The sequence below is a fragment of the Epinephelus moara genome, chromosome 7, assembly GCF_006386435.1.
Source record: "Epinephelus moara isolate mb chromosome 7, YSFRI_EMoa_1.0, whole genome shotgun sequence".
Lineage (NCBI taxonomy): Eukaryota > Metazoa > Chordata > Actinopteri > Perciformes > Serranidae > Epinephelus > Epinephelus moara.
In genome coordinates, this window is record NC_065512.1 from 6793575 (window position 1) to 6805148 (window position 11574).

The 11574-nt window shown below is 43.3% G+C and overlaps 1 protein-coding gene across 2 annotated transcripts in view; it reads right to left on the bottom strand.

Annotated features, from left to right (window-relative positions):
- The window catches only part of epc2 (enhancer of polycomb homolog 2 (Drosophila)), a 15418-nt gene extending 6181 nt beyond the window's left edge, over positions 1-9237 (bottom strand). For both annotated transcript variants that reach the window (XM_050049261.1, XM_050049260.1), the window contains exons 1-7: positions 8846-9237; positions 4294-4453; positions 3942-4087; positions 1530-1736; positions 1093-1241; positions 821-932; positions 289-492 (exon numbers count right to left, since the gene is read on the bottom strand). In XM_050049261.1, the coding sequence (XP_049905218.1) occupies positions 289-492; positions 821-932; positions 1093-1241; positions 1530-1736; positions 3942-4087; positions 4294-4453; positions 8846-8998 (1131 nt within the window). In that variant the 5' untranslated portion in view covers positions 8999-9237. The remainder of the gene's footprint in view (positions 1-288; positions 493-820; positions 933-1092; positions 1242-1529; positions 1737-3941; positions 4088-4293; positions 4454-8845) is intronic.
- Between the last annotated feature and the right edge of the window lie 2337 nt (positions 9238-11574).

Consider the following 11574-nt stretch of genomic DNA (forward strand, 5'->3'; position numbering starts at 1 on the left):
TCTGACACTACTATGCGCCCCGGCTGTATCTAGGCTAACGGCTAACATGCTAACTATTATTTTTATGTCACTAGTCACTTGAAACAAATTTAGGACGATAGGAGACAGGTTGAAATAAACCGAAATTTCCCTTTAAGAGTACAACTGATTAACACTGCAGCCCTGTGTATACATGGTTAAAATACAAGGGCCTAACACACTGAGCAGGCAGCAGAGACTCTATCTGAGGTTAGCTACAGCAACAAAAATAAACTGTAAAAGAAAATAAGGTGAAGATGAGGAGCTGACCAGTGGTGGTGGAGGACTGTCTTCTTCTCCGGAGCTGTGGAAGTCATACTGTTTGATGTCGGCCTTGTTGACGGTGAAGGGACCGAGAGGGCGACCGGGACGTCTCTGTGGAGGACACAACCTGTCCCGTCTCACGTTCTTCTTCTTTGGCCTGAGCAGGTCAAAGGAAAGCTCGTCTTTGACAAAGAGCTGCTTCTTCTGCATCTGAAACACAGACGGGGCACCGAGGAGAGTGAAACAGTCATCTTACTGGACCTCAGTTATTGATCTGTATAAAAATGCTTTTACTTTGTGCATGAAATAAGTGTGCCACAAAATGACCATTAGATTCCTGACAGGTGTGCACCCGCTAATTTAAGATTCATCAGCTACGTTATCTGAGACCTCTGGGTGTCATCGTTTCTGTGTACACCTGAGGTAGCGTGTGCGCAGCATTTGTCAAGAGGCTAATTTATACATAAAACAGAAATATTTCCACCATGTTTTCCTTCACTTGAGCTTTGACAGACAGGTGTATATGAAGTGTCAGTACCTTGATCTTGTTGCTGTTGTTCAGAGTAACCGGAGTGCTGTACACGTGTTTCTCCAGCAGAGGTTGTGAAACCTCTTTGAGAGTGTCTCCGCTGAAATCTTCCATCTGAAACCTGAACACACAAAAACATCAACATGACTTCAAACACATGAAACATGAACTGACCTCATCTCTCATCAGTTTAAAGAGTAATTTCACTGATTTCCACATGAACAATGTGAGCTTATTTCTCCACCTCTAGGGTTTGTCATGTGTTCAGTATGTGAACCCACCTCCTCTCCACCACCTCCAGAGTGAGGTGCAGCAGCTCCCTCTTGGACTTCTCTCTCCTCTTGATCATCTCCAGGATGGTGACAGTCCGACTGAACTCTCTCCTCAGCCTCAGCATCTTCTCGTACGACGCCTCGTCATTCTTACGGTTCTGAAATACATCAGAGGAACATCACAGTTAAACATAAACTCGACATCATTTTTATTAAACGCACCTGAGCTGATTTGTTTTTTACTTCAACTTTTTATATCTTAAAAGGACAAAATGAGACATGGGAGCTCGTCTCTTATGACTCTGTTAAAATGTCATTATGTGTTTTTTATTTCCGTTTTCTGACATTTTATTAATTTATATATTTTAAGCCTTCTGTTTATGAATCCAGAAAACAATCAGCAGGTTAAAATAAAAGCCACATGGCGGACAGAGAGGTGAACTAACCTTCCTGGTCTGCATCTTCTCTGTCCTCCGTCTGAAGGCCACGTAGGCGTCATTGTTGGTGGAGCCGTCTCTCTTCTCCTGTTTGATTTGAGGAATCAGTGACGGACCCCGACAGTTCTTCCTCTTCCTCACCCAGTAATCATACACCGACTTCAGCAAGTAGTCATCCTCATTCAGAAGCAGTTTCGCCTCTGACAGAGACACCAGCTGAGGACAGAACCACAACCACAGAGATCAGATGAGGACACAATATAGAGTTTGAACGGGGTTCAGCGGAACGTTCAGGGTGACACCGACCAGGTTAGCCCTCTGAGCTACTGCATGCTAATTACGCCAACGACAGATGAGAAATGTGCAACAATTTTTTTGCCAACACCAAATTATCAAACAGGAGCCAGAGACTGTCGTATTCTGTATCACCTTCTGACCTAGTGAAGCCTCTCTTCCTCCTAGCAGCTTCCCCCGTCTCACTCAGCCTCACCCTCAGTCTGTGTCTGCAGCTGCCCCTGTCTCATTCAGACTAACCTTGGGTCGGAGTCTGTAGCTTCCCCCGTCTTACTCAGACTCACCCTGGGTTTGTGTGTGCAGCAGCCTCCGTCTCGCTCGGACTCACTTTGAGTCTGCAGCTTCCTCCATCTCACTCAGACTCACCCTCAGTCTATGTGTGCAGCTGCCACTGTCCCACTCAGACTCACCCTGGGTTTGTGTGTGCAACTGTCTCCGTCCTTCTCAGACTCATCCTTGGTCTGTGTCTGCAGCTTCCTCCATCCTACTGGGACTCACCCTGAGTCTGAGTCTGTAGCTACCTCTGTCTTACTCTGACTCACCCTGGGTATGAATCTGCACGACATGGCCAAACGCAGGAATGATGCTGAATATTTTAAACTGTGTGGACCTTGAAATAATGACTAAGGAGAAATCTGGATCCCTATCCTGCAGTGGCGGTTCTAGGCCAGTTTCAATGGGGGGGCCAAGCTAGGGCCAGTCCTTTTGATACAGGGGCACATACAAGTAGGGTCAAATATCTAAGTCTGAACAATAAGATATATATGTACATATGTATTTAAGTGTTTCCCACAGGATTTTTGGAGACTACATCCAACCCTGTAGGGGGGTCCGGGGGCCATGCTCCCCGGGAGAAAATTTTGTATCTATTTGATTTAAAGGCATCAGTCTGGTGAATTCTGAGAGTCAAGTTATGATGGCAGAATATGCCTCGATTTCAACATCTTTGTGCTTTTTATATGTGAGAAATGTTCTACTTTTACTGATAAAAACACTAGTGGTATGTTATGGTGAAGGGTTACACTTAAAATACGGCTAAGGATTAGTGGTTAAACATTTCAGTAATCAAAAGAAACATGACTAACGTACTAATGGAGGGCTATTTTATTATTTTAAATCATGTGCAGACAAAATATTCTTTTAAAACTCTCTCGCTCACAAACACAGTTACAGATACGCAAAACAATACAAAATACGCAATACGAAAAGAAAACAAAAGATAAGACTTAAATTAATTTCACACAAACAGACACAAATTACTGCTTTCCTCCCTCCCTCACGATTTGCAAGTACAGCACCCTGAATCAGAGCATTTAATTTTACGCAGCTTCGAAAAGAAGATTTCAAAAGCCCTCTGGTAGTTGAATGCCTCTGGGACAGGCCCATTTATGGCCGCGATCCGGCCGAGGTGCGGAGCCAATAGCAGCCATTCAAGTCCATGTAAGCTGTAAGGTCCACCAGCCACGGCCTAGAAGCAGCTCGGCTCGGCGCTCCGCTCAAAACACGCGCCGGGTCTATTTCTGATGGACGCCGCGCAACAGCACGTCAATTTGCACAGACCAGATGAGTCAAACAGGAAGTCAGGTGCAGAAAAGACAAGAGTATCTGGTCAATTTTCACAATAAAACACCCATGAAAACTCCGGATCGTATTTCACATGTCTACATCAACATGGTGTGACATGTAACTTCCATGAGCCAAATGAGAACGAGAAAGTTTTCAGAGTTACTTCAATGGTGCTGTGTGTTGCCATGCAGGTTAAGAGCTGTCTTAAATACAGCCACACAATTCTCTACTGATGTTTTCGGTGGGTGCGCCGCTTTAAGTGGTCCGACCGGCAACTGGTTGAGACGATTTAGTTCCGCGTTCCACGTTGCCCCTCCGACTCTTTGGCAGGGGGGCCACAGGGGGGGCCGGACTCCGAGTTACGGGGGCACTGGCCCCTGCAGGCTCTCCCCTAAAACCGCCATTGCTATCCTGGAACAGTTGGGAATCAATGTCCTGATGTGTGTTCAGTGTTACCTGGTGTGTGTTCAGTGTTACCTGGTGTGTGTTCAGTGTTACCTGATGTGTGTTCAGTGTTACCTGATGTGTGTTCAGTGTTACCTGGTGTGTGTTCAGTGTTACCTGGTGTGTGCTGGCCTTCTCCAGTCGGTCCACCATGGTCTCAAACTGCAGAGGTTTGATCTCCATCTTTCTGTTGAGTCTGTTGAGCAGCGTCTCATCCTCCGAGTCCATGTCATAGTCTGGCTGCTCCTGGTCCAGACCCAGAGCTGCAGAACCACAAAAAGAACACACATTTCCTGAACACCTGAACACACCGCTGATTCTTTGAACATATCATGACTGGAACCAGTCTACCTGTCCCAGTCTACATCTGTAGGTAGAGATCAACATTATTTGGTCTTGATCCGATTCTGACAAGTCAACTTTGATATCTGGTAGTGCAGTAGTGACTCGGCGGTGCAGGAGGACTCACGCTGAATGTGGATGAGCTGTTTGGGAACTTTGACCTCTCCTTTGTACAGACGGTCGTAGTAGGTGGTGTTACTCTCTGCTTCAGGGACAGGGATCACCATGTTCTCCTTCTTCTCCCTGAACACCTGCTGGGCCGACATCGCCCTCTGAAGGTGGTGCTCCTGAAACACACAAACACACACGAACATTCACACCAACAATCTGGAACATTTCTGGATCTATCTGCCTCTCTATGAGTCTGATCTGGATCAGACATCTGATCTCAGAGTGTGACACATATGGACTACCTCTAATGGAGGATTTGAGACTCATGAGATGTGAGTGACATAGTATAACATATTAATATAAAATTCTTCTTCTGGTGTTTTTGTCAGTTATCAAACAGCTTCAGGGAGCTTCTGCACCCCCCTCTGTTGGAAGATGAGCTGTATGGACTAGAGCCCCTCTTTAGGAAAGTGAGTGTCTTCTACGTGGTGATATTCTCCAGGAATGAGTCCTACAACCCAGAAATGAGTTGGCAGGTTCGCACTTCCTGTTTCTTCGTATTGAAGTCAGTGTGTTTTTGGTTAGATGTCTGAAACAAGGTCTGTGGTTAACACAAGCTGAAGAGACTTTCGTGTTTTGCTATATGACGCAAAATACGTCAGTGAATACCCCACTGTGAATTTAGAAGTTTTTATGGGTCTTAAATAAACACAGATGCTAACAAGTGGCTAAATGAGACTACAGAACTTTACAGCCTCGTTAAGTCATGTGAAAGAGTTTCAGAATCTGATCTCAGTCGGTTTCTGTGGTGGACGTGTTCACTGTGAGGTCGTCTGAATTATTAACAGAACTCGGTCACTGTTTAACACTGCGATCATCTCAGAAACGACCTGCACGGCTCAGTATGTTCTCATGTCATCTGGATAAACATGTGGAGGAAGTGGTTTCCTTCATACATTAAGATAAGATCTGTACACCGCTAACAGGAGCAGTCTGATAACTTCAGATCCAGACAGGAGTCAGAGCTCACTGGAAGCTCTGGTGAGGATGACAGTGAATAAAAAGTTGCAGCGTTCACAGTCAGCTGAGCTCAACTTAGTTTTACACCTGTGGAAGATTTTGGACCAACATTTATCTCTATATATATATATAGTGATGTTTTGGTGACTGGACAGTTGGATCTTTGTCATACGGACCTGCTCAGTTTACAGAACGCAGTGTTGAACAGGTGGAGGCTAATTTGATTCTTGATATGTGAACTTTGATGCTTTGTTTGGCCCAGGAGCATCTTGGAGGCTTTGCTGTTTTTATTCTGAAGGTTTAAGTTTGTGCACTGATGCTGTTCTTCCACTTTTCATGCAAACACATTATACAAGTAAGATTTGGAAATTCTGAGAAAGCATTTTATTTGAACCTTTAGAACTTCAAGCATTTAATTATAAGAACATAACTAGGGCCCGACCGATTTATCAGCCGGCCGATTTAATCGGCCGATTATAGCCATTAGAGAATAAAAAGTTGGCTGATTGACGCCGATGTTAACACTTATATTTTCATCACTAATAAAATGCAGGGAATATGGTGTTTTACTTTGAAATGATGTCCTTGTGTTACTTTTTGCACTATAACCTACCTCTGTTAAACTGGCAATAATAAGAACAACTCTGGTACTGTGAACATACATGTGAATGTCTTAAAGGAGCTATATGTAAGAAATCTAAAGCAAATAGTCGTAAAATCCTCCTAATATGTCACAGAGACTAAGGAATAATGTTCATATAACATACTGATCTCACCGACAACAATAGTACAGCCAGAATATTCGCATTTAAAAAAAATTTTTACGGTCCGCAAATCATGTTTATGTTTTGAATTTGTGTTTTGGCCTGTTGCGCCACCCACCGCCGTCTACCAGTCACGCAGTCAGTAGAGTCTCAGCATCAGTTACAGTTACGACTGAGCTACAGCAGCACGGCAAGCAGCATTAGCAGTGTCCCGGTACATAGCATTAGCAGCCGGCTCCTCCTCAGCTGTATCCCGGCAGCAGCGTTAGCAGCAGAGAAGCCGGACTTGCTCGAACGGTCCACTGGAAAACCAAAGATCAAGGACGCAGCGACACTGCCCTGCCACGGCAGCCGCCCGTGGGCAAACAAATCAGTCTCCAGCGTGCCGCTGTCCAGCAACCTCGAATCTGAAGCGGCAGTATTTTGAATTTGAGTGCAGTAACCGTTTTGGCCATATTCTTACATACAGCACCTTTAATTCATATAGACTTTGCATGATTATTTTATTTCCCAGAGGTTTACTGCCTTTTTGCACATAATATTTTTGATTTATTTTGTGTTCAAATTGTCCATATGCTGCTTGTTCCACACAATTTCTGATAATAAAAGTATTTGAAAATAGTAAAATGTTCTTCCTTCAATTTATATCTTTGTAACGAGGGTTTGAACTATATTTAAGCCCTCAAAAGCAGGTATTTCGGGGGGGTTTTAAATTGAAAAACGTAAAAATTTATATATATATATATATATATATATATATCGGTTATCGGATTTCTTTATTCTATATCGAAATCAGCACTGGCCCCAAAAAATCCATATTGGTCGGGCCCTAAACATAACACTGTAGTTGGTTTGTCACATAGTCAATAACTGTTTGGTATTGTTGCCTTCAAACTGCTGGTGGGGAATATAGCTGATTGCAATCTTACAGTCCCTCCTCAACTGAAGAAGACTTCTCTTTGTGCCTGATGATGGTCCAGTTACCAAAACTTCACAATAAATGTATTATTTTTGAAAGTTAGCAGTGTGCAGGTGTACGTCTGTAAGTTGTGTCTAAGCCTATTCAAAAGAGGCTGGGACACGCCCTATGACCTTGTGGGATGATGGGTTGTGACACATGCACAGTGGAACTGAAGCTATAATGTTGGAGGGTTACAGCTGATGGTGGTAGAAATAAAGGGACGGTGCTCAGGTGCTCTTTGAGCGTCTCTGTTTAGCCTCCTTGGCTGCACTCGGCCTGACAGACCTTTTGGGTACATTTAATTGGATGGCGGCCGATATACAATAAGTATTTGCATATAGAAAGGTTTTTTATGCTCTTTTATTAGAGACTTTTTCAGTAATTACAGAATTGTAATTTTCACCCATACCTTCACTTTCCAAAAATATTTTGACCTAAGGCCGACCATGGACGCTGGGATAAATCACCACGGTAACTGATGCTGAACAGCTGACCTGCTCCGGAGCAGGTTAACTTCCTGACCTCTGACAAATCAGATCTCTGAAGAAAAAAGTATCCATGGATGAAAGTCAGGAGTCTCAGGTAAAAAAGAGGAGCCTATACATTGTTATAGGTCAGTAGAATAAATGTTTCAGGGCTTCATTTCCACTGGTTTTAAAACTATTTAATCATCCAACTAAACAGCAAAAAATATTCTGTACTAATGTCACATGTAGCCTGGTGATACCTACATGTAATTTAAGTCTCGGCCAACGGTGACATATGGATTGTATTTTCAGTATCTCCACATTTATGTTACGAGATTACAGAGTATTTTTTACATCCCACAGCGCGACATTTTACTTTCTTGTAGTCGCAGACACTTTCAGTACTATTTCATCTCATATATGAACATCTTCATTCATGGTTCTGTTGATGTCACTCGTCATTAACATCCTGCTTCTTTCACATGAACACACTCGTAGATGGATAGGAAACCCAGAGTTGACTGAACGAGTTGATAACCAGCTTTGTAGTACCGGTTATCCAGATGGACAGTGTTGGGGTTAGTTAAGCCAGATAACTAAAATATATCCTGGGTAAGTTGCACTGACTTCATAGTACAGACCTCTGATTTCACTGAGCATGTGATGGAGCCTAAAGATATGACATATCTCCTGCTCATCTCTCCAACATCTGTCTGAAAACAGATGTGCACAGTATTCTTTTGTTCTCCACCAACATTTCTGTCAGGTGTAAACTGTCGACTCCAAATCTACTCAGTGATTTATGACGCTGTGTGATGTCCTGTTTGTTTTTCTATCTATCTAATCTAATGTTGTCGGATCAGCTGATTAAATAACGGCTCTATGTAGAACAGAGGACACAGAACACACTGAAGCTGTCCTGGAGGCTCCACATTAAATCACTTCCTGTGTGTTTCTCCTTTAAGTGTGGACCTGTCTACCAACACACACACACAGATATGTATTTAGTATACAACTGTACATGTGGTCAGAGAGCTAATGATAATAATTATTATTATAACTAGACTGAAGCTAATGTAGCATTGATTAGCTTTCAGCTAGGTCGGTTGACAGGAACACGGAACACTTTGCGTCGTCCGTTGCCATGACAACTACGTAAAAACTTGAACGTCACAGCCACAAAGAGCGCTAACGCCTCAGTGGCGCTACGCTAACAGCGCACATTGTACGTAATGACTACGTAAACTGCGTACACTCACTCACAGCGGCCACAGCCTACGGACAGGACTGTACGTAAACACGTCATGAATCCCGCCGTAGCACCGAGCTAACGTGTAAATTAAAACATGTCCGTACCAGCTCTTCTTCTTTCTCCATCCCGGTCGGCATCTGCGGGACGGCCCGGTTGATGGACACGCAGTCGGTCAGGTCCGGCACGTCTCTGTTGCGGTACACCGGGAGCGGTTTGGCGGCGTCAAGCGCTCGCGCCCGGAACGAGAGTTTACTCATTGTTTGCGACAGTCCGAGGGAACGTGACTCCCGCCACAACCCCGCACCGATACCGGCGTCAATCGGCTCCGCACGCGACTGTTGGCGCCGCGGCAGAGCTCATCGGTGTCCGGAGCTCCGGTAACCGGCGTGCGGGTTTAACGGGACGTTGGGGCCGTTTCTCCGGGCTGCTCTGATCCCTGCACCGTGGAAAACATGGCGGACATGTCCACACCAGCGGCGGAGCGATCCCGTCAGCCACCGCGGCGCAGCTCACTGAAACACACGCGAGACGTCACAGTGCGCGCGCAGCCCCTGAACGCAACATAGCCTACTATCAAAAATCTAATAAAGTTATTAAAAAAGAACCACGACATGGAACTGTGAGAGAACTGTGAGAGAACTGTGAGAGAACTTATGTCTGAAGGAACTCTGATAGAACAATGTCAGAAATCTGAGAAAAGTTTAGTGTGACAGAACCCTAATAGAACCCTAAAAGAACTCTGAGAGAACATTACTATGACAGAATTCTACTAGAACTTTAAAAGAACTCTGAGAGAAATTAAGTTTGACAGAACTCGAATAGAACCCTAAAAGAACTCTGAGAGAACTTTTTTTGACAGAGCTTTAATAGAACTGTGGCAGAACTCTAAAACAACACTGGGGGAACGTCACTATGACAGAACTCTAATAGAACTTTAAAAGAACTCTAAGAGAACTGTATTTTGACAGAACTGTAATGGAACTCTAATAGAACTCAGAGAACTTTATTTTGACAAAACTCTGATATAACTCTGAGAGAACTTTAGTTTGGCAGAACTCTACTAGAACTCACAAGAACTCTGAGAGAACTTTAGTCTGACAGAATTCTAATAGAACCCTAAAAGAACTCTGAGAGAACTTTAGTCTGACAGAGCTCTAATAGAACCCAAACGAACTCTGAAAAAGAACTCTGGGAGAACTCCGGAAGAACTTTAGTCTGACAGAACTCTAATAGAATCCTAAAAGAACTCTGAGAGAACTTTAGTCTGACAGAACTCTAAAAGAACTCTGAGAGAAGTTCGACAGAACTCTAATAGAACTCTAAAAGAAATCTGAGAGAACTTTAGTCTGACAGAACACCAATAGAACCCAAAAAGAACTCTGAGAGGACTTAAGTCTGACAGAACTCAAAAAGAACTCTGAGAGAACTTTAGTCTGACAGAACCCTAAAAGAACTCTGGGAGAACTTTAGTCTGACAGAACTTTGACATAACTCTGAGCAAACTCTAAAAGAACCCAGAGAACTTTACTGACAGAACTCTAATAATACTTTTACAGAACTATTTGACCAAACCCAGAAAGAACTTTGACAGAACACTGATGGGACCTTCATAAAAGTGTGACAGAGTTTTAACAAACTCTAATACAACTCTTTCACAATAGAATAGAATATAGAATAGAACTTTCAGTTCAGTCAGAACTTTATTTTGACCAAAATCTTACAGAACATTAACAGAACTCTGATAGAACATTTATAGAACTGTGACAGAAAGTTGAAAGAACTCTTGAGAGAACTTTTACAGAGTTCCAATAGAACAGGTTCTGAATCAGTTCCCATACAGTATCAGTTCTGAAATCAGTCTGTTCTGCAGGTGGAACTCAGTCATCAGAACAAACACTGTACATTTCTTCACTAGATACATCTGTGTGTTATTATAAGTTCTATCACTATGCTCCAACAGTGCTGTGGTGAACGTGTGTTTGGGGTCAAGAACAAAAACCACTTGGTCCTGGTTTGGAACAGATCCTGTTTAGGCTTCAGATAGCAGCTTTTCACAGCTGGAACCACAGCGATGGCTCAGTGAAACACAGCAAGTGTTGTGTGTTGGTGTTGAGCAGTGGTCTGCAGCTCTGCAGTCGTCTCTCCACCTTCCACCATCTCCTCCCTACTGAGGACAGAGTCAGCTCAGATGTATGAATGTAACAGAATGTAACGTGTCTATGGTTGGCAGAAACTTACCAAGGTGTTCTTTGGACTGGGCAGGCAGCTGCTGAGAATATAACTTGCCTCATTAATAAAGCTTATAGTCAGAGCTGGCTCATTTTCATGTGTGTGTACTGGACACACCTTCTGTCACATTTATAAGATTGACTTTTTAAATTTTGATCCTTTTTAATCTTTGAACTTGATCAGGAATTTCACGTCACTTTACCTGGATGTTGTTGTTTTTTTTCACAAAATCATTAACTGATGACTGACTGATGTGTGAGCAGCTGACCTCATCAAAGCTTCCTGCAGGCTCGACCCCCACATCGACCACAGACCGTATAAATGAGCTTCTACCTGGGATGGAAGTTGTTCTAATCTCGATTAAGAGAACTCTAAAACAACACTGGGGGAACGTCACTATGACAGAACTCTAATAGAACTTTAAAAGAACTCTAAGAGAACTTTACTTTGACAGAACTGTAATGGAACTCTAATAGAACTCGGAGAACTTTATTTTGACAAAACTCTGATATAACTCTAAAAGAACTCTGAGAGAACTTTAGTTTGGCAGAACTCTACTAGAACTCACAAGAACTCTGAGAGAACTTTAGTCTGACAGAGCTCT